Source organism: Myotis daubentonii, chromosome 3 (assembly GCF_963259705.1).
Source record: "Myotis daubentonii chromosome 3, mMyoDau2.1, whole genome shotgun sequence".
Classification (NCBI taxonomy): domain Eukaryota; kingdom Metazoa; phylum Chordata; class Mammalia; order Chiroptera; family Vespertilionidae; genus Myotis; species Myotis daubentonii.
In genome coordinates this window covers 125,781,227-125,803,202 of record NC_081842.1, presented here as the reverse complement: position 1 = coordinate 125,803,202, position 21,976 = coordinate 125,781,227, and the positions used below count along the sequence as shown (strand labels likewise).

Genomic DNA, 21,976 nt, shown 5'->3' with positions numbered 1-21,976 from the left:
TTATTATCATCATAGCCTTTGCATCAGAATACATAGCAATGATAATTTTACATTACTCTGCCAAGAAAAAAAATTAAAACTCAAGTTATCTAAAGCCTGGACACACTTCCATGATTAGCTGGCTGTCTCAAAGTTGGTGACTTCTTCCTGCTGTCAGCAGATCCAGGCCCCAGAAAGACGGGACAGGTTACAATCGTTTCTGAAAAGTATGCTACAAAATGGATGGCCTATTCTAAGCCAGGTTGCAAAGTTAGGACGGGGGTAAGAGAGGGACATTTTCTTTCAGAAATAGAATTTCTGAAGAATCCCAGTCCATCATTTTTCCCCAAAATGGTTGGAGGAGGGATAAAATCTCAACATGAGCTTCAAAGCACTCTGTGCCAAGGGGCTGCTAAGGAGGGGCATGGCCAGGTGGATCACCCTTTCCTGGGCAAGGGACACGGAAAGCTTGTCCCCCCGCCCTTAGGTGGGAAGGTGGGCTGAAGCCTGGCTGGCACTGAATTCTCTAAGAGGTTTCTTCTAGAAACAGACAACTCAGACGCTTCCTCTCACTTCAGCAAAGAAGTTATTTTTTAAAGCACTTGGGAAGTTACCCTCCAGCCTTGGGAGGGAGGCTCAGAGAAGAGAGTCATCAGTACAGCTGCCTTTCAGGCTGTAGCGGAATTCCTGAAGGTTGAAGACCCCGTAGAAGTGGACAAAGGCTGCTGCCACCACCAGGACGTGAAAAATCTGATGTGACTGGAACCATATGTCAAACTTTCCAGGACAGAAGCGCTCAGGGATTCGAGCAGCAAAGAGGCCAGCCCCGGTGATGTACATCACGGCCATGAGGAAGAACCAGCCCATCTGGCCCACGGTGGTGGCCTTGACAAAGCCCTCGGAGATCGTAAAGTGCATGGTAGGCACCACGCCGCTCAAGCCCAGGCCCAGGAACACCCCTGCTCTTGCCTGCCGGTGTTGAGGCATGGCAAACCGGTCCCACTGTGCCACAATGATGGCGGAAATGCCCAGGACACAGATGATGGAGAGGTAGATGAGCCGTGACTGTGGAGAGCAGTAGAAGGAGTAATAGAGCCAGGGGACAAAGCTCCCCATAATCAGTATGGCAATCCCTGAGTAATCCAGTTTGGAAAAAGTCTGAGAGACTTTCTCTGAGTGACAGTAGACGGTGTGAAAGAGCCAGGAGAAGCTGAGGCAGAGCACCGTGCTCAGGAAGAACAGCCCAAACACCACCTTCTCCTGCAGGGGCGCCATGAAGTACATGTTTGGCCTCAGCAGGGTCAAGATTCCCAGAAACAGAAACAGCACAAATCCAAGCAGATGGGTCCAGATATTGCCAGTCTCTGTGTGGATGCGGAAGATGCTCCTGAAACAGGCCCGGAAGGAGGGCATGGGCGGCCTGTGGCCGTCGAGCAGGTAATCGTTGTCCTTCAGCCAGTCAGGGAGCACACTGTATGGGATGACCCTCCAGCGGCCCTCCCAGACCTTACGCACAAACTCCTCCATCTTCTCCATGGCACGGTATGCTTGCAGGGGAAGTGTCAGGACCCTCATCTCTTCCCCCTCTTCCTCCTCCTCCTCCTCCCTTTCCTCTTCCTCCTCCTCCTCCTCCTGGGGCACTGGACTGGCTTGCTCTGCTTCAGCTTTGGCTGGGACAGCGATTCCCGGTTTGCCCTTCTCTTCTAGCAGGGGTCCCAGTTCGGCCAGCTCCACCGTGTCAGTCTCCCTGTTACTGGCAGGAGCCCCGCTGCCCTGTGCCACCACCGGTCCTTTGTGAGAAGGCATCTAGCTGGTACCTCAACACCTGCAGCTTCCGCTTGGGGAGGGGCTGGGTGTCTCCGCGCCAGGGGGCAGAGATCTCCCTGTGACAGCAGACACAGGGGCGTTGGGCTCAGCTGGGGCTGCGAACCCCGTGCGACATCCCTCAGCGCTGCAGGCGGCCTGACCCCCAGCGACCCGATCTTTATGCGCCTCACGCCGGAAGGGGGCCCAGCGCTGACGTCACCTCCGTTTTCCGCGTGGGAAGGGGGCCCAGCGCTGACGTCACCTCCGTGCAGTGGCTCCCGGCCCCTGTCTCTGCATTCTTATAGAGGGGGACCTTTAAAAGTCCTGCAAGTGAGTTCTGTAATTGGAGGCCAGTGCCTTGAGAGTTTTGGCTGTGTGAGTTTTCTAGGCAATCCTGCACTTCCTCCTCAGCGACATTGGATACGAGGTTTAGTTTAGGCCACGGAGATGTGAAAAAAGGCCGTTCCCTTATGCCTGACCGGGGCGCACAGCTGGTCGCTGCTCCAGATGAACCGCGGGACAGATGGTGGCAGCTGCCCTGGTCATGCCGCGGCAGGAGTAGTCTGCTCATTTCCTTCCAAGATGGGTCTTTTCTGAAATGCAGAATTCTGTCACTTCCACTCCCTCCCTCCCTCCCTCTCTCCCTTCCAGTCTCTAAAAATCGATGGAAAAAGGCAAACAGTGGGGCCAAATTTTTGGGTTTTATTTATTTATTATTTTTTAAAAATTAAATTTTTATTGTTCAGATTATTACAGTTCCTCTTTTTCCCCCCCATAACTCCCCTCCACCCGGTTCCCACCCCACCCTCTGCCCCTACCCCCCACCCCCACTGTCCTCATCCATAGGTGTACAATTTTTGTCCAGTCTCTTCCTGCACCCCCCACACACCTCCCCCCGCCCCAGAATAGTCAGTCCACTCCCTTTCTATGCCCCTGATTCTATTATATTCACCAGTTTATTCTGTTCATCAGATTATTTATTCACTTGGTTTTTAGATTAACTTGTTGATAAATGTGTATTTGTTGTTCATAATTTGTATCTTTACCTTTTTCTTCTTCTTCCTCTTCTTAAAGAATACCTTTCAGCATTTCATATAATACTGGTTTGGTGGTGATGAACTCCTTTAGCTTTTTCTTATCTGTGAAGCTCTTTATCTGACCTTCAATTCTGAATGATAGCTTTGCTGGGTAAAGCAATCTTGGTTGTAGGTTCTTGGCATTCATCACTTTGAATATTTCTTGCCACTCCCTTCTGGCCTGCAAAGTTTCTGTTGAGAAATCAGCTGACAGTCGTATGGGTACTCCCTTGTAGGTAACTGACTGTCTTTCTCTTGATGCTTTTAAGATTCTCTCTTTGTCTTTTGCTCTTGGCATTTTAATTATGATGTGTCTTGATGTGGTCCTCTTTGGATTCCTTTTGTTTGGGGTTCTCTGCGCTTCCTGGACTTGTAAGTCTATTTCTTTCACCAGGTAGGGGAAGTTTTCTGTCATTATTTCTTCAAATAGGTTTTCAATATCTTGCTCTCTCTCTTCTTCTGGCACCCCTATAATTCAGATGTTGGTGCGCTTGAAGTTGTCCCAGAGGCTCCTTACACTATCTTCATATTTTTGGATTCTTTTTTCTTTTTGTTTTTCCGGTTGGGAGTTTTTTGCTTCTTCGTATTTCAAATCTTTGACTTGATTCTTGCGATCCTCTAGTCTGCTGTTGGAACTCTGTATAATATTCTTTATTTTAGTCAGTGTATGCTTAATTTCTAGTTGGTCCTTTTTCATAACCTCGAGGGTCTCACTAGATTTCTTGAGAGTCTCACTAAATTTATCGGTGGTTTCTAGAAAATTCTTGAAAAACCTTATAACCGTGGTTTTGAACTGTATATCCAGTAGTTTGCTTTCCTCCATTTCTGTCATTTGTGACCTATTTCTTAGTCTCTGCATTTTGGCTGCTTCCCTGTGTTGGTAGAGTGGCTTTCTGTGCTAGGTGTCCTATAGGGCCCAGTGGCTGAGCCTCCCCAATTACCTGAGGTGGACACTCTTGGTGCACCCCTTTGTGGATTTTGTGGACAGTCTTGTTGTAGTTAAGCCTTGATTGTTGTAGGTATCACTGAGAGGAATTGACCTCCAGGCCAATTGGCTATGACAATCAGCTGTTTCTGCAGTGGTAGAACTTCTGTGCTGGAGACACCCTTCTGGGGCAAGACTTGCTTCAGTGGGGCTTTGGTGCTCACTGAGTCTGTCCTCTGAGTATGTCCCTTATGGATCTGAGGAGTTGTAATCTGGATGGTCCCACTCTGACCACTGGGTACACTGGCTCTTGGATCTCTAAGGAGGTGCTAATTTAGCCTCTGCCTGAGGCTACCCAGCAGGAGCTATGGAGAGATCTGCAGATTCCTCTTCTTTGTTTGGGATTTGGAGGTGCCCAGATGAGGCCCAGCTGTGAAGCATTGCAAGCTGCTGTGGGGCCTTGGGCCTTCTGTTGGAAGTTCTGGGTCTCTTTGACCCAGCTGCAGTTTGTTAGGTAATATTCAGATTGCAAAGGGCCAGGCCTTTCATATGCAAAAGCCTCTGCGCACAGCTTGGGTGGGGCAGGGTCTCAAGGAATCAACAGGGTGGAACAAACAGCTATGGCTGCTCCTCAACCCTGCCCTAAGAGGCCCGGTAATCGCTGCAAGCACGTCTGAGAGAAAGCCGCCCTCGAGTTCCGACCCATGCCAGACAGTCTAGTTTCTGCCCGTATGAGTCTGGGTCCCCAGAGACTCGCCCGGAACTGGAGTTCAGAGCAGGCGGGAGCTTGTGACTCCCTCCCGATTCAAAAAGACAGCCGCGTCCTCAGTTGCCAGCCCTTGCCGTGTGCGCTTCCATACCTCTACACTTTACTTCCGCACTTCCTCTGAGTCTCAGTGTGCTTTTCTCTTTCCTTCTAGTTGTAGAATTTCCACTCAGCCAGCCTTCCTGTGGTTCTGGATGATGTCTGTTTTGTCTTTTAGTTGTATTTTTGAAGTGGTTGTGCGAGGCAGCAATTTCCAGTGTTTACTTATGCCACCATCTTGGTTTCTCCTGGAGCCAAATCTTTGAAGCTGGTTCCAGCAAGGCAGTTCTCCACGTGCTTATATGGCGTTAAGCGGGCAGGTTTCAAGCACTTGGCAACAGCTTGAAATGCAAGTGCAGATCCATCACCTCCAGTGCCTGCTCCTCATAGGTCTGTTCTGATGCCTTTGCTCAGGAAGGACAGCCTTTCCCTGTACTTCCTCCTACACAGGCTCCAGGCCAGATAACCAAGCTGAACTCTACCCCCGCCCAGCTCAGATCTTCCTGAGGTGGGAGGGGAGGTGATGCAGGAACACCACCTGCAAAGGTGGAGATGTGGGGCAGTCAGAGAGCAGCAGGAAAAGACCAGAGAAATCCCTACAAACATTGATCCGATCCCCCTCCGTCCTTCCCTCCTGAGAGCCCTTCCCTGGCTGCTCACTCAGAATTCACTAGCCACTTTCTCTTCTCACACTCATTTTCTGCATTCACTTAAAACTTTTTAATTGTGGTAAAAGACATAATATAAAATTTAGCATCTGAACCATTCCTACATGTATAGCTTGGTTGTGTTGAGTACATAGACACTGTTGTGCAATCACTACCACCTTCCATCCACAGCTGAAACCCAGTGCCCATTAAACACAAACTCCCCATCCCTCCCCAGGCCCACAACCGCCATCTACTTTCTGTCTCTGAATCTCACTACTCCAGGGACCTCATATAAGGGGAATCTCAGAATATTTGTCCTTTTGTGACTGGCTGATTTCACTGAGCATGATGTCCTCAAGGTTCACTCATGTAGCATGTGTCAACATTTCCTTTTTAAGACTGAATACTATTCCATTGTGTGTATAGACCACGTTTTGTTTACCCATGTATCTGTCCATGCACACGTGGGTTGCTTCCACCTTCTGGCTGTTGTGAACATGGGGAATCACTATCTCTTTTGTGCAGGTATCTCTTTAAGACCCTGCCTTCATTTTTGTGAATCCATACCCCGAAGTGGGATTGCTGGAACAAACAGGCAGACTCACTTCCTTCATCTGCAGAACGAAAGGCTTGGCCCTCTAAGCCGCTCTGAGCTGGGCTGTCAACGTGCTCGGCACGGCTGCTGAGGAACAAGGGCCTTCGGAGCCCCCACCCATGGGATGGCTATCACCCAGTGGTGCCAGTCTCCTCTGTGGCCCTAGCAACAAGGCCGTCTTGGAATCAGGAGCCTCCCGTGTCTGCTTTATTTCCAAACAGGCTCCCTTCTGAGGAGGAGAAGCGGGAAGCGAGGTCCCAGTGCCACTTACAGGTTTCACAGATGTAGCTCTGCTTGCGGTTTTTGTGGAACAAGTGAATTTCTCTCTCCGCCTCTCTCTTCACCTCTGAGGTTTGTCTGCCTCCTGCAGTGCTGCTCGGCCTCTCTCTCACCTTTCCTGGGACAGGCTCTGGACTCCTAATGGCTGTTTTCAGGGCCTGGGTGGGGTCATGTCGTCTTTAGCTAATGTGGAGCTGGGTCGGTTAATAAATCCACCAGGCCGGGTAATTAAAGACCGAGGAGTGTGAAAGGTGTGTTTTTAAAAGCCTGTTAAAATCTCTTCTCCGTGTCTGGCAGGGACTGCTATTTAATGTGGAACTTGAGAGCTGCACCATTCAGTGCGCTGCATTTAATTTGGCAGCGTCCTGCTTGAACTCGGAGCGGGCACCTGTTGCAGTGTCTTGGTAGCCTGGTGGGTTATTCTGTGCATGTGCTTTAGAGAAAAAGAGCTGAAAAAAATTGGGTGACATTTGCTCTCACAACATCCCAGCTGTAATGCACCTCTCCTGGCAGCCAGTGTCCTCTGAGGAATGTTTTGTCTTGAGGACAGAGGCTTTTGTTTTTTCATGTGGGCCAGCAGCAGCACATGTGTTGGGTGCTGTGATGGGTGCGTGGGAAGTCCTGACCCCTGGGAATGCACTTGCCGTGACCTCACAGGATTTCCACAAGAAGCCCTCAGCCTTTCAGGGCACCAAGCTGATAGGTCCATCAGTGAGGGACAAGTCTAGTCTGTAATAAACGCAGCCGTTGTGTGGTTCAGTTCAGACATCCATGCTTTGGAATTTTTTCTTTTATTGTGACCAAATATACATGATGTGAAATTTACCAATTTAACCATTTTTAAGTGTACAGTTTGAGACACTGGCATTAAGTACCTTCACATTGTTGTGTAACCATCACCACCATCCATCTCAGTTTTTCATCTTGCAAAACTGAAACTATCCCTGTTAAACCCTATCCTCCAGGTACTGACAACCTCTCTTCCACTTTCTATCTCTGAAATTTTTTCCTCTGGGAACCTCATATATGTGGAATAATCTAGTATTTGTCCTTTCGTGACTGTCCTAGTTCACTGAGCATAGTGTCTTTAGGGTTTGTCCATGCTGTAGCATGGGTTAGAATGTCTTTCCTTTTTAAGGCTGAATCATCTTCCACAGTATATATACACAACATTACGTGTATCCATTCACCCGGGGATGGACACTCAGGTGGCGTCCGCCTTTTGGCCACTGTGAGTAATTCTACTCTGAACTTGGCTGTGCAAGTATCTGTTTGAGACCTTGCTTTCAGTTGTTTTAGGTCTGTACTCCCAATTGGAGTTCCTGGATTATATAGTTTTGAGGACATTTGCTATATTCCTTGGAGACCATTTTTGAAGATTTGGTAGAACTTATTGCAAGCATTAATAAATAAAAGCATATGTTGACTTTTTTTCAAATAGAAGTAGCAGGAAGCAAAAAAATATGGTCATCCTTATAGTAATGAAGGTATAAACTTGAACCAGGTGGTGTGATGACGAAACCCAACGGCAGTGCTGCTTTCACGCTTTTCTTTATAGCACGTATATCCACACGTGTTCTCGCTGCCAGAGAAATGTGTTTCTAACTGGTTTTAAAGTATTCATAACATTCATAGTTTTCACTTATCTATCTTTTTAAAGACTATATTTGTAAGAATCATTTTATAGAGAGTGTTTAAAATGAGTCTGATGGAGTAAAATCTAGTACCATAAAGTTGACAAATGGTGGGAGATTCTTTATTTTAGAGAAGGAATGTCTGCTTTGTGGATTTGCCATGGAATGTCTTTCCCATTGTAAGCTCTGCCAATGCACAAATAGTTAGTTCAATGTACAGTAAATGTATTTACACAGCACTGTGGTGTTCTTGCTCATGGCAGCCAGGAGTCGGGAAGCAGCCACTGTGTTAATGGAGGGTTGTCATCTTGGCCTGACACCTTCTGGATGTTGTTTGTTGAAATGCTGATGGTGCATACATACAGTTACTGGCATTATTCTCACCCCAGCAGAACCTGGGGGGACTTTAGGATCACAGGATGTTGCTGCAGCAAGAATTGTCTTCAAAGGCACCTCTGATTGTGCCCCTTTATCCCATGGCCTCCGTCTTCCAGAGGCTCATGGTGCTGTGGGAGCAGAGGGTCGTTCACTCTGGCCAGCGGACCCTGCAGCCCTGCTTTCCCTGCTCTCCACCTCACTTGCCGGTTTCAGTCCCTCGGAAATCCTGTAATCTGCTGCGTCTCTCAGTTCTGCACAGGCTCTTCTTTGCTAGACCACTCCTCTGTGACTTTTTCTCAGGGTGGAATTTGCTCATCAAGTCCTCATGGGGCATATGTGCCATTCTTCCCAGGGATTTTCTCCGAGTGAGTGGCCCTCCCCTGGGTGCCCACAGCACTCTCTCCTGTTCTGTTACAGAAGCATAGCACTCAGCATGTCCATTCTAGTTGCAAATTTTACTTTGATTAAATATTGAGTAAACATAAAAATACTAATAGAATATGTTGGATATGAAGGATCTGGCATCATGCCCATGTGTGTGCCCACCACCCAGCTTTAGAGGAAGGACAAGGCCATTACATTTGACGTGCCCTGGGGCCCCTTCTCCACCCCTCTCACTCCTGCCCTCCTGTTCACCATGAGCCTGGCTCTAGTGTTACTCCTTCCCTTGCTTTTCTTTATAATTTTGCCTCCTCTGTGAGTATTCATAAACAACATATCACTTAATTTTGCATGTTTTTGAACTTTTAGTGAGTTGGATCATACAACAGTGTTCTTCTGCATTTGTTCTTTTTACTTAGCATTATTCCTGAGGCACATCTGTGTTGACCTTTATGGCTGTAATTCACTTGTTTCACTGCTGTGTGAAAGTATCGCTGTGATTTGTCCTGTACTTGAATTTTTACATATCTCTATTCCTTCTCTTTCTCTTATGCCCCCATTTTTACCCCAACACACAATTTTATTTTGTTTCTTAATTGATTTGAGAGACAGAGAGGAAGGGAGAGAAAGAGAGAGAGAGAAAAAAACACATCACTTTGTTGTTCCGCTTATTTATGCATTCATTGGTTGATTCTTCTATGTGCCTTGACTGGAAATCGAACCAGCAACTTGGCATATCGGGACGATGCTCTAACCAACTGAGCTACCTGGCCAGGGCAGTTCAACACATGATTGTAAACTCCCAAAGGGCAGAGATTGTGTTTATCTCACTTGTTATGTCCAAGTGTAAGAAGATATTTGTTAAATGAGACATGCGCCCTTTGACCTGAGGGTCTGCCTTTGCATGGGAATTGGCAGCAGTGACGTTCTTGTTTGGCCAAAGCTCTTTCCTTCCCACGCCTCCCCTTGCCACGGTCCCCCAGGCCAGGGCTCAGCAGACTTTCTGGAAAGGGCCAGGTGGTAAGTATTTGGAGTTTTTTGGGCCATTTGGTTTCTCTCAGAACTCAATTCTGCCAGTGTAGCATGAAAGCAGCCATAGATAATAGGTAAACAAATGAGTGTTCTAGTAATAGTAAAGCTTTATTTACAGAAAAAGGCATCAGGTTGAATTTGGTCCAGACGCTATAGTTCGCCACCCTCTGCTCTAGAGAACTTCCCTGGTTGGGAGGGAAGACAGTGCTGATACTAGATCAGTGAGAGGAAGCCTGCGTCACGCCTGTGCTTCTGGGGACCCTCCCGTCTACCACACACAAGGTCAGAGTGGGCTTATGGCACCTTAAAAGGCCACAGGCAAAACAATATGACCCTAGCCCTGGCCTGTGTGCTCGCTCGGTTAGAGCATCAGCCCGTGCACCAAAGGTCATGGGCTTGATTCCCAGTCAAGGGCACGCACCTGGGTTGCACATTCGTTCCTCTGCCCAAGGGTGCATGCAGGAGGCGACCAATCAATGTGTCTTTCTCACATCGATGTTTCTCTCCCCTCCCCCGCCCCCGCCCCCACCCCTCAGTCCTTTCTATTCTCAGGTGAGGATTAAAATAATAATAACAATAGTAATAATAATAATGTGACTCTAGTCAAGGTGGAAAGGTAGCAAAGTGCATCAGACGAGGACCAAAATGCACCTTACCTGTCAGCATGTGGTATGTACAGGCTATGTGACAAAGCCAGGAATAAAATGCTACAGCATCTGAGTTGCAGGCTGGGGTAGTCCCTCTCACTGTCTTCATCCCCACCTTTCTTCCCGATTCACCTCCAACACCTGAGGCGTGAGCCTGGCTGGCTCTCGTGCACAGAACTGGGAGTTGGTGCCTCCACTCCATCAAGCATACTGAGTATATTCTGGTAGAGAAAACGCTGTCTCGTGTTTGTCAGATTGAGCAGAACAGCTTCTTCGCAGGGTTCTGGTACACGTGAGGGATGACCTGGACGGGGTCACTTCCCTACGTTAAAGGGGCCCGTGTCCACGGCATCACAGACCAGGGAGAGCGCTGTGCGGGAGTGCGGCCCAGGCAGCACCTGTGGATCTGAGACACCTCGGTGTTTTCGTTAATTAGCGGGGATGTTATACCCACCTCACAGGGTTATTGTGAGGAAAGTGACTTGCTCTTGGAGGTAGCAAATTAGTTTGAAAGAAGCTGCTTAAGGGAGGTCGAGATGATGGGGATAAGAAAAAGAACAGGAAGAAACAAACACCTGTGCTTCCTGAGCTCTGGGCTCCTCCTTCCATCCGCACAGTGACCCCGGACAGAGGTGCTATTTCTGTCCCCCTCCCACAAGAAGGCCACCTGTCCAGGTTCCCTGGGCTGGTGATAGGACTAGGATTGAGACGGTGTGTCTGGCTGCGAGTTCCTGCCCTTCACCACGACAGGGCTTCACGTGGTGCTGCTACCCGTGCTTCCAGCTGGGCCACTGGCACATCAGTGCTGAGGGGCGGTCCTGAAGCCCTCGCCACAAAGTGACATACTCAGCTCTGTTCTGCTCTCCTGTCGTTGATCACGCCCAACCTGTGGTAGAATAGAAAAAAGCTGCCTCAGTGAAAGGTCCCTGAGAAAAAAATAAGGGGATAAAATTGCAGAGCTGAGGCTCCACTGTGATGCTGGCACCGGGGTCAGTGGTCAGGCAGACGTTGCTAAGTTAGGGTTCTGTTTTTACCTCCTAATGATGTTGGGCCACAGGGGGACTTTAGTTTGTCCCAGTGATGGTATTAAGACTCTTATGAAGGAGACACAGAAGGTGGTCTAGACACATCAGCTATTTCTCTAAGGACACAAAGTATCCAGGAGATCATGTCACATATGATGTGCATTTGAAACATTTTTGAAAACTCAACAAAGTGTGGAAGTTGCCTTGGCCGATGCTCAGTGGTTAGAACATCAGCCTGCACACCAAAGTGTGGTGGCTTTGATTCCCTATCAAGGGCTGTACCTGAATTGCAGGTTCAATCCCTGGCCTCCGTCAGGGTATGTGTAGGAGGCAACCAATTGATGTGTCTCTCTTATATCGATGTTTTTCTCTCTCTCTCTTGCCCTCTCTTCCACTCTCTCTCTCTCAAAAGAAAAAAAGAAAATCAATGGAAAAAATATCTTCAGGTGAGGATTAACAACAACAACAAAGTGTGGAAGTCATCGGTGCCTTTTGCCACTATTTCTCTTGAGATTGGACAGTTCCATGTGTCTAGTTCTGGCCAATGAACCAAGAGCAGTATGATGTAGTTCATTTACCTATGAGAGACCCTCTAGGCTTCTAACACACCAACCAGCAATGTTGAAGAGGGCGGCCGCTCTTTCAGCCTGCATCCCAAGTGACAGTGATGGAAGAGCCCCCCAACCAGCCTCAGGGGGCAGATCGTTTGAGCAGGAAATAAACTTGGATGTTTAAAGCTCTGAAATTGCTAAGACTTGTTTGTTACTGCAGCATGGCATAGCCCACGACGAATCCACAAACCCACCATAGTTTTCTGTCCTGGCAAACAGGCTGTACACTTTTTAAAAACAACTTTACATGAGTTAGGATTGGCATGAAAGAATGTTAGTGTTGACTTTGGTGTATAGAGTTTTATGTAGAGTAAATAAGAAGTTCAAAAATAGAGTCCAGTTCCATGGTGCTTGATTGTACATATTGATAAATCTCCCAGAATGTCTGGTTTCATGATAATGTCAGGAAATATTTGTTTCATTGGCAGGCCAATGTTAGGGGACACAAATGTATATAAATACTAACTGACACATCTGAATCAGTTACTCCCTCAGATAGTCTTCTTATCAATACCTTATGATTGTAGTTTGAAATAGTCCCTTGCAGGAATATTTTATTAACATCTTACCCAACTCTATTACAGGATAGGTTAGTGTAGATGTTGTATTCAAAAATACCATTTCTGTTTGCCCAACCGACTCCTGGTGTTTACAACTTTCATCTACACATTTCCCAGACCTGCTCAACTCGTTGAGTTTGTGCAAACCATCCACCCCACTGGCCCTGTGTGTTAGTGTAGTATCCACATACCACACGGCTGTCCCAGAGCCTGCTTTCTGTTACCATGTAGGATCCCTGCACCTTTCACCCTCTCTCCCCTTATCCCTCATCATGTGCTTTATATTTCTCTCTTTCTCTTGCTTGCACACAGGCATATGCATACACGTACTCACACTTTCTCTTCAAAGGTTTAAAGTGATCCTGTTCGAAAATCTCTGACGCTGGGGGAAATGTCTGCACATTATTCATCCCTCATGAACAAAACTGCAGGAGGCCCTTGAAACACGCCTGCTGGGACCTGAGGGAGGCTTGCTGAGTGGCCATCAGTAATCCGAGGCCACCTGGCTGTGTGACCTCAGTGTGAATTGCAGAAGTTTCTGTCTTAAGTACAAAGTCCACGGGTTTAGGTTTTCAGCTTGTGTTCCAGGTGATAAAGAGCAGGGAGTTAGTGGGAGAAATTTAATATTGGGGGAAGGAAAAAAGAGTCAGCATTCTAACCCCCACAAGGTATGTTTACCTTTCTCTTTTGCATAAGCTAAAATTTTCAAAACCAAGTGGAATGCCGTCTATCCTCCCCTCTCCCACCCCGTGCCCTGGTGCAGCACCTTGAATTTGCTGCACATATTCTGACAGCAACCAATAGCGTGAGATAAAAATTTCATCCTTGACAGGGAGAAGCACACCCTGGACATTGTTAGGGAGGATTTGGTGATATTTACAGCTTATAAATGATCATTTAAAAGGAGGGCCTTTCCCTAGAGCTTCTAATCTAGGAAGTTATAAGACTTTTGCCACAAAGAAAGAGCACATCGGGGGCGGGGGGGGGGGGGAGGGGGGAGAAGATGCCTAAGCCCCTTCGGTGGAGAAGCATGTTTTCTGTTTCTGCTCCAGCCTGCACTCAGCCATGTGGAACTTGCCTGGCAGGCAGGCCAGGGGGAGGGGAGAGCCTGCAGGGCTCAGGAAGGGCCTCAGACTTCATCGTGGAGAACACCGGGCCGCGGGCAGGCTGGCGGGAAGGGCCCACCAGGCTGTCCTGTGAGACGGGCTTTGCTTGAGCTGCAGCTTAGCCCCCAGGACTCAGTCCAGCTCATCCTTCATGTTAAAATCTGATGCTGAGACAGGTTAAAAGACGCAGCTAAGACAGAGATGGTGTCTGAACTCGAGTGAACTCAGACCTCCTGAACAGCAGTCTAATGCCCCTCAGAGAGTGAAAGGAGCTCAAAGTTGTCCAGGAATATTTAAAAAGAAAAGGAAATGATTGCTTTTCAAGGGAAATTAAAGTTTATTGTCTGAGTGGTAATAGCAGTGATGGTCTCTGTGTAAAACTTTTGTTTAAATATCCCTAGTCTTGCAGGAGGAAGTGCTCTACATGCTGGGAGGACCACCCAGGTTCTCGCCGCCTGTGCTTTCTGGACTTGTGGCCACGTTGACCTCTGGCCTCCCAGCACACCCGCCTGACAGATGTAGGCTCAGCAAGAGGGGCAAAGGATCCTAGGTCAGCTGAGCGAGAAGGACAAAGTCTCCGGGGCGTTGGCAACACTGAATGTTACAGGAGGACTTGAGGACATGTAGGAATTAGTCACAAGTGGGTTAGGTATGTGCTGTTGTTGCCAGTTTCCATGTAAACAGGCTCCATAACGACGTTGCCCAGCCCTTCACACACCTCAGACATCCTGTGTGTGTCCTGGTCTGGGTGGAACCACTCACAGCAGTTGCTGAACAGCAGTGTCTTCAGTCAGGGAAAACTATGTGTGTCCTGTTCTTACGGGGGCCAAGGGGCCGTGGAGAGGACTTGATGTGCTCGAGAAGGAGCGGAGTCTCCGAGGGGAAGCAGAAGTGCCTGCTGCCAGGGCCACTGCCCTGCTGCCCTCAGATCCTGTCGGGTGCGTCAGCAGTCTCCTGCCTGCTCCCTGCCCAGCCTCTCCCTTTGCCAACACTATTCTCGGGGCCTTGGTGCGGCACAGATATTCTGCAACTGCTGCTGAGTGGCGTTCGCTGCAGCCCACTTTCAGAAACATAACAGTCTCACCTCTTGTGGCTGCACTGGAGGGGGCAGGACCCAAGCCAGGAGAGGTGGTGCTGGCCCTCCTGCTGCCTACAGACTGAAGAGAGAGGGTGCCCCCACTCAGTCTCCGCACTGCAGGCCCAGGAAGGCGTGGGGCGCGGGGAGGAGAGATCTGAGCAGCTCTTCCCCGTTATTGCTGTTGTTCTCCTTCCTGTGTTCCCTCCTCTTGACTCTACACCCAGCCCTTTCTGCATGCCTTCACTGTCCCCTTCCTTCCACCTGAAATGCCTTAGTCCTCTGTCCACCATTTGCATTTCTAAATTCTACCAGTTTCTCACTGGACCAACTCAGAAGGCCCCATTTCTTTTCTTTTTGAAAATGTGGAATGCATCACATTTTTTCATGCCATCCTTGCACGAGGGCCATGCTAATCTTCTCTGCATCCTTCCAACTTTAGCACATGTGCTGCGCAGGCGAGCACAAAGGCCTTTTTTCTTTACAGATCTTCCCATCTCCCCAACCCCCAAGCTAAAGGGCCAGTCTCAGTCTAGGAACCCCTGTCAGACTTTACTTTTTCCTTTCTTATGATCTACTAATATGTCATGTCTCTCTCCAGCTGGCCTACAAGGTTAATATTTGTCCCATTGGTTTTTGTCCAAATAACCCAAGACAGTGTTGTATGGTGAGCTGTGCTGGAACAGTGTTCAACAGACTCCATAGTGTAGATGAGTGAATTAGGGATTGGCATGGGTGGCTGAAAGTAATTGGAAATTTAGCAGAAGGCAAGAAGGACATGAGCTTTGAGAGATGGGTGTCTTCCTGTGAAAAGGAGGACTGCAGACAGGAGGTATTTAGTGACCAGGAGATGAGAAGGCACATTCTATAGAAGGAGATGCATGGCAACTCAAGTGGGAGTTACATGATATGAGCAGAGGGAGGTGGAAGGGGTGGTGGGAGGTGCGGTGTTGGTAGAGGCTCCAACCTGGCTCAGAAAGTTGGTTTAAGAGAGGAGAGCAGTGGGAGAGTTCACTTTGCACCCAGATTTGGTGTTGGCCTCACTTGATCAAGGCACAGCAATGGTTAAAGGAGGAGGGAGGAGGCAATGGCTGGGTGTCCAGTCTTTGGTCTGGCTTCACACTAGTGGATGCCACTCTGGAGTGATTGCACAATAATGATTGTGTTCTGAAGCCAGCATCAGTATTTACTGCTTTGGTCTTACTGGCATGGTTGCTTAATAAAATGTTTATTACCCCAAATGCAATGTATTTTTCCAAAGAAATATATATGGCTATAAAATATTCAAAGATGAGATATGGAAGAGGCTTCCAACTGCTATAGAAATGGAATTGAACGACACACAGCTCCAAATGAACTTACTTCTATTAAATTCCCAATTACCAACTGCCTAAAGACAAATTTAAGTAAATAGACTAGCCATGTGTTTTTCTCTAAGAAGAATATTTTGATAAAAATAAAGACAGTTGGTAGACATTTATACTGGATCTCTCCTTTCTGCCCTGGTAAACCAGAAATAGTCTTTGCCAGTGGTGACCTGGAGTATGTGTACAGGGGAAGATAATTAACTGGAAGGGGCCAGTTGCAGAATTGCTTATCCTGTCATATTTAATAGCAGCAGTGTGGATTCAATACAGATACGCACATTAGAAGCTTTAAGTCCCGTCCCTGGAGACAGACACTGTACAAAGAGTGGCAAATTACGTCTCCTGGAAACAGATTGTGCAGTAGGACTGAGCAGTTTGTCCCCGGAACTCCCATCTCTGCCCACAGTCATGGCCTTGGCACCCGCCCACCGGCCCATGCTGATCCCTGGGCGGGAAAGCTCGCAGTGGTGCCCACCGCTGTGGTAAGTGAATGGTTTAGTTGGATGAATAACTGTGCTCAATGTGAGGAAAAGCAATTAGTTTCCTGAGGGCCAGCAGCTGATATTCTTTTCCAAAACACAGAATGTGCTCAGATATAATCATGAGAGTTAATCAGACTCAACCACAGTTGTATAAGCAATATTTTGAAAGGGGGTGGTTTGTTTTGAAGCTGGGAGTACTAAAAATGCTAAGTGATGAATAAGGGCAGATAAAGCAACTACCAACAAAGTCATTTTCTCTTGGGCTTGCTTTTAATTTTTCTCTGCCTTTTTTTTTTCTTGTAGCTTGTTGCCATTTAAAATCTCACTCCTTATAGCTTTTGAGATTGTTTTTGCCATTAAACATATTTCTGTGTGAAATAAGTAATGTATTTGAATTTTTCTTTTTTTAATGATTAAAACATGTTTTATACTGTCATATTGCAGTGTTTGGAACAGAAATCAGAAATTTAATTAAAGTCATAAAATATAGAAAGATACCATAGCGAAAATTATTTCTAACCCTTAAAAATGGCTGTAAAATACATTTTAACCAGTCCATAGTGGTTTATTTACTAAAAATATATAAATAAAACCAGGGAATTTTGCATATACTCCATTATTACTAAAATTGGTGATTTAGTAATAAATTCAGAGTGCCTGTTTAACAAAAATGTATGTCAGCAGGTATATTTATAGATGGCTGTCCTCTTCCAATGGATTTTGCTCATTTAACTCTTGGAAGACCACCTTATTTTAGGTTTGCCTCACAGTGCTCCATCTTCAAGGAAATTCCCCTTCTTTGCAATATCTTTGTGACCCTGAGTGTATTAAGTTCTGTTTGCATTGTAAGCCAGGGAAAGTGAGCGTGCCTGCAGAGTAATATGGCTTCCTAGCACATTGCAAGTGCTCAATGAACCTGTATTAGTAATTACAATGTGGTAATACAAATACAGTGAATTTGCCATGTGTATTAATCAGAGTAAGAGATCCTCGGGCTGTAACACACCCCCAATCCCAGTAGCTCGATGATAATTTATTTATCATTCATGCATTGCTCTGATGCTAGCCATCTTTCCTGGACAGGTCGCTACCAGGTAAGGATGACTCAGTGACTCAGAAATCTCCAGTCTTTTGATAGTGCCATCTTTATAAACTGGCCTCCACTGTCACTGCAGGAAGGGAAGAGATGGTAAATGATTGAACAGGCATTTTTATAACCAGACCGCAATGTGGCGTACTCCCCTCTACATCCCATTGGCTTGTCCTCAGTCAAATGGAATGTCAACAACCTGCAAAAGAGCTAGTTAATGTCTTCTTCCTTTATGTCCAAGAAGAAATGGGATTGTAGAACACCTAACCGTTCCTTGTCATACTCTTCGTTCCAGTTATTGCTGTGAAACAAATTACCCTAGATTTACTGGCATAAAACAACCACCAATTTCTTTTATTTTATTGAATTTATTGGGATGACATTGGTTAATAAAATTATATCGGTTTCTGGTGTACAATTCAGTGCCATCATCTGTATATTGTATTGTGTGTTCACCACTCTAAGTCAGGTCTGCTTCCATCACCATTTATCCCCCCTTCACCTTCTTCTACCTCCCCCTCTCCCTTCTCCCTCTGTTAATCACCATGCTTTTGGCTGTGTCTATGAGTTGTTTGTTTTCTTAATCCCTTCACCTTTTTTACCCAGCTCCATAATCCCCTCTGACAACTGTCAGTCTGTTCTCTGTCTATGAGTCTGTTTCTATTTTGTTTGTTAGTTTATTTTGATCATTAGACTCCACATATGAGTGAAATCATATGGTACTTGTCTTTCTCTGGCTTATTTCACTTATTATGATGCTCTCCAGGTTCATCCAGGCTGTTCCAAAGGGCCGACTTCTTGCTCCCATCATGGTCACCATTATTCACTCAGCTTTCTGAACTCACTCTTCAGCCACCTGACACTGTTAATTAGCTACCAGATTCTATTCTCTCTTTAGAAATGGTTCTTAAAACCCACAGCTACTATCCTTTTAGACTCCTAAAAGGTTAAAGTGGGGAAAATTCTGAGATTGTCAGCTGCCACCTCTCAGCTCAGAAAGGATACGTCCAAGATCTTACTCATTATGGAGGCAAATCCAGCACTGAAACTCCCCCAGTCGTGGACTCTGGCTGAGTATTGTGCTGATTGATGTCGTGGTGAGACTCTTGGAGCAGTTTCTCAATTCCTTGCCCTGCTCCAGGGCTCTGGCCCATCAAGTCATCTCTCTGTTGTGCCCCCAGATAAATCTTATCAAATCATCACTTTTGTCACTGTCACTTTCTTCCTCGCTGACTACCCACTGCTTGTAACTCTTGCTTTTCATTTAATCTTAATTAGATTTCTCCCAGTTTTACCAAGGCACACCCTTTATTCCCTTGGTCCTGTCAACTTACCATGGTCATTGTTGAGTCCACCTCTCTGCTCATGTTACTGCCATGTGGAGAACCTATTTGGAACTTATCTTTGAGATCCCCCTTAATGTCACGTGTTCCCTGAGACCTGCCATCACAATTCTAGACTGTGCTGTCCTCACACTGCTGGTCATTCTTCTCTATCTATTTGCATCTGAATGCTTACTGTGTGCAAAGTGTGAGCCATGGAGGCAACCCAAAGACACACTGGCCATGAACCTAGCCACACAGAGTCTGGCACAGGCATCAAAACATGCCCAAAAATATTCTGATGTTTGGTAGACTGTACTTTTTAAATATGTAGGTTCAGTTGGGCCTGTTTATACTAGTTAGGAGTTACCTTTGTGTCCAGAGAGAGAGAGACAGTATGGTGTATCGGTTAAGAACTCAGATTCTGAAGCCAGAGGATGTGTTGCTAATAACTAATTATATGGCCTGGGTCAGTACTTAATCTTTTTGTGCTCAACTTCCTCATCTATAAAGATGGAGACAATACAATTGCCTACCTCCCAGGGTTGCTATGAGGATTAAATGAGTTAACACGGCAAGTGCTTGGAGACTGCCTGGCACATAATAAGTCCCAGGTACATGTTTGCTATTATTGCCTCCATCACTATCACCATCATCGCCATTATCATCAGTACCACCATCAACAACATCATCTTCATCATCACCATCATCTTCATCAACCTCACCATCACCACCATCATTATCAACATCACCAACATCACCGCCACCATCTCCATTGTTGTCTCTTATACTTTACTGCGAATTTCTGAAGAGCAGAAATCACAAGGTACTATCTCCTGAGCATGTGCTCACATTCGAATGAAACAATAGATAATATGATGTGTGGCTTCTCCCACACTTTTGCTTCAGGATCCATCTAGCAAGCACCTCCGTCTCTCCCCCAGGCCTTCCTGCGCTGGCACAGCACAGATTCAGAAGGACAGTATCCCAAAATGATTTGGCTGGGGATGGCTGTGTCGGCAGTCCCCAAGACCACCCCCAGGATCGATGATTCACTGGAGGACATAGGACTCCACACCTCAGCATCTAGTCTGGCTGTAATTTATTACAGCAAGAGGACATAGAGCAAAATCAGCAAAGGCAGAAAGTGCACGAGCCAAAATCCGGAGGAAAACAGGCTTGGTTTCTCAGAGCCCTCTCTGTGGAGTCTCACAGGATGAGCTTCGGTCCCCAGCAGTGAGTCATGACAACACGTGTTAAGTGCCATCTGCCAGGGAAGCCCATTAGAGACCCATTGCCCAGGGTTTTTACTGGGGGCTGGTCTCATAGACACCCTCTGCCTAGCACTTCCCACCTCCACACCCTCCGCGGGAAAGCAGGTGATCAGCATACAGCACATTGTCTGTCTAAACCGTGTAGGCACAGAGAGCCATGTTGTCAGGGCACAGAGGTAGGACTCCTGAAACCCATGTTCCCAGATGCCAGCCAGGGGCCAGCTTGCGAGGAGGCCTTTCGAGGAGTGCTGGCAGTCACAGGCCGGTGGTGCTGATTCCTCTCTGCACAGGACACAGCCTGAAATTACATGTTCAGCAAGCTTTTGACCAATTGGAATTTTACAGGAGAAAAAGAAATCCCATTCCTCAGCATATTTTAAGCACTTCATAAATATTTGGTGACAAAATAATGGGAAAAAGGGAGATTTGAGGCCAGAATTTTGAGAGGAAAAACAAATCAGAATTTGAAAGTTTGGGCCTAAATTCTCCTGTAATTTCTGCATTCAAAGGCTTGCATCTAACACCTGTGTTGTGCTTGCAGCTCTCTGACTGACAGGCACGGCCGAGCCGAGAGGTGTTCTGAGCAACCCTGTGCAATGAGGATGGGAGACAAAGGAGCGTGGTTCCCTAGGAGACAGAGCAAAGGGTGGTCTCTGGCCTTTGGACTCCAGGTCTAAAAGGAAATAAAGGTTTCTCAAGGATAAGAAACCTCTTCCTGGCCTTCTCCTCCTGTCCATGCCCTTTCACATTGCCTGACCTCAGCATCTGCTCCCATCCGTCCCTGAACTGGAAGGGCTCCCGAGACGGTGTGAGGAGGAAGCTTCCTGCTGGATGTTAGTGCATCCTGCCCTTCTTACTCTGCACTGTAAAATCCGTTTCCCATGACCTCTTCCTGCGTCCAGGCCCTACTTTGAAACGCCAGAGGAATGTGATTGACCGGTGTATTTCCTCTCAGACTGAGGAGGAAGTTCATTTGTGCCAGACTTCCTTGACCTTGATGTTTCATACTTCAAGTTCCGTTTCTGCCTTCTTCCAGGTGTCCATGTTCTTAAGGCAGAGCTCGAACTCTGGACAAAGTTGCCCATGTTTAAAATCCCAGCATTGGCCCCAGCTGGTGTGGCTCGGTTGGTTGGAATGCCGTCCTTGTACCAAAGGCACATACCCAGGTAGCGGGTTCAACCCCCTGCTCCGGGCACGTGCAGGAGGCGGCTGATCAAAGTTTCTCTCTCTTTCTTTCTTTCTTTCTTTCTTTCTTTCTTTCTTTCTTTCTTTCTTTCTTTCTTTCTTTCTTTCTTTCTTTCTTTCTTCCTTCCTTCCTTCCTTCCTTCCTTCCTTCCTTCCTTCCTTCCTTCCTTCCTTCCTTTCTTTCTTTCTTTCTTTCTTTCTTTCTTTCTTTCTTTCTTTCTTCTCTCTCTCTTCCCCTTCTTCTTTTTCTAAAACATGTCTTTGGGCAAGGTTTAGAAAGTAAATCCCAGCAGTGACACTTCTAGCTGTTTCAATGTGGACTAAAAACTGTTTCTCAAAATAGGGACAATAATAGTACCTCCCTAGGTACTAGGTAGTACCTGTCCTAGGACAGTTGTGGACTGAAAGGAGAAGGTGAACTTCATTGGCTCTAAAACGCACCCCTGAGACCCCCTCCCCCGCCCCCCCCCCCCCCCACACACACACATTCGCATTTGTGAATCAGGATGCATCTTACATCAAGGTTGTGTCATGTTAGCTGGCAGCTCTTTCTTTCTTGGTGGCACACTCAGCAATGGTGCATCTTAAAATCAATAGCATCAAAGATTAGATAAAATGCTGTAACAAGCATGTAGCACTGAACACACCACCTTGTAGGAAACAAATACTCTTGTAGGTTAGTTGTTATTGTC

General features: G+C 46.8%; 2 protein-coding genes and 1 non-coding gene across 16 annotated transcripts in view; 1 reads left to right on the top strand and 2 right to left on the bottom strand.

Moving 5' to 3' along the window:
• SLC22A23 (solute carrier family 22 member 23) overlaps positions 1 to 21,976 on the top strand; it is a 185,902-nt gene that overhangs the window by 64,943 nt on the left and 98,983 nt on the right. Inside the window, exons 4-5 of one of the 14 annotated variants that reach the window (XM_059688460.1) lie at positions 6,058 to 6,187; positions 6,413 to 7,115. The exons of 10 other annotated variants lie outside the window; for them this stretch is intronic. In XM_059688460.1, coding sequence (XP_059544443.1) covers positions 6,058 to 6,187; positions 6,413 to 6,488 — 206 coding nt within the window. In that variant the 3' untranslated portion in view covers positions 6,489 to 7,115. Of the gene's footprint in view, positions 1 to 6,057; positions 6,188 to 6,412; positions 7,116 to 13,890; positions 21,475 to 21,976 lie in introns of those variants that run through there. 3 more of the 14 variants (XM_059688467.1, XM_059688461.1, XM_059688469.1) reach the window with 3 other exon arrangements.
• Positions 435 to 1,794, bottom strand: LOC132230666 (adiponectin receptor protein 1-like). Its single transcript, XM_059688455.1, has one exon. It carries the CDS (start codon positions 1,783 to 1,785, stop codon positions 616 to 618), a length of 1,170 nt encoding a protein of 389 aa, XP_059544438.1. The 5' UTR covers positions 1,786 to 1,794; the 3' UTR covers positions 435 to 615.
• On the bottom strand, positions 14,924 to 15,030 carry LOC132232066 (U6 spliceosomal RNA). Its single transcript, XR_009452229.1, has one exon. It is a non-coding gene; the product is annotated as a U6 spliceosomal RNA (small nuclear RNA).

Excerpts from the sequence above, each read along its gene's own strand:
- LOC132230666 (XM_059688455.1), bottom strand. The coding sequence starts at position 1,785 with ATGCCTTCTCACAAAGGACCGGTGGTGGCACAGGGCAGCGGGGCTCCT.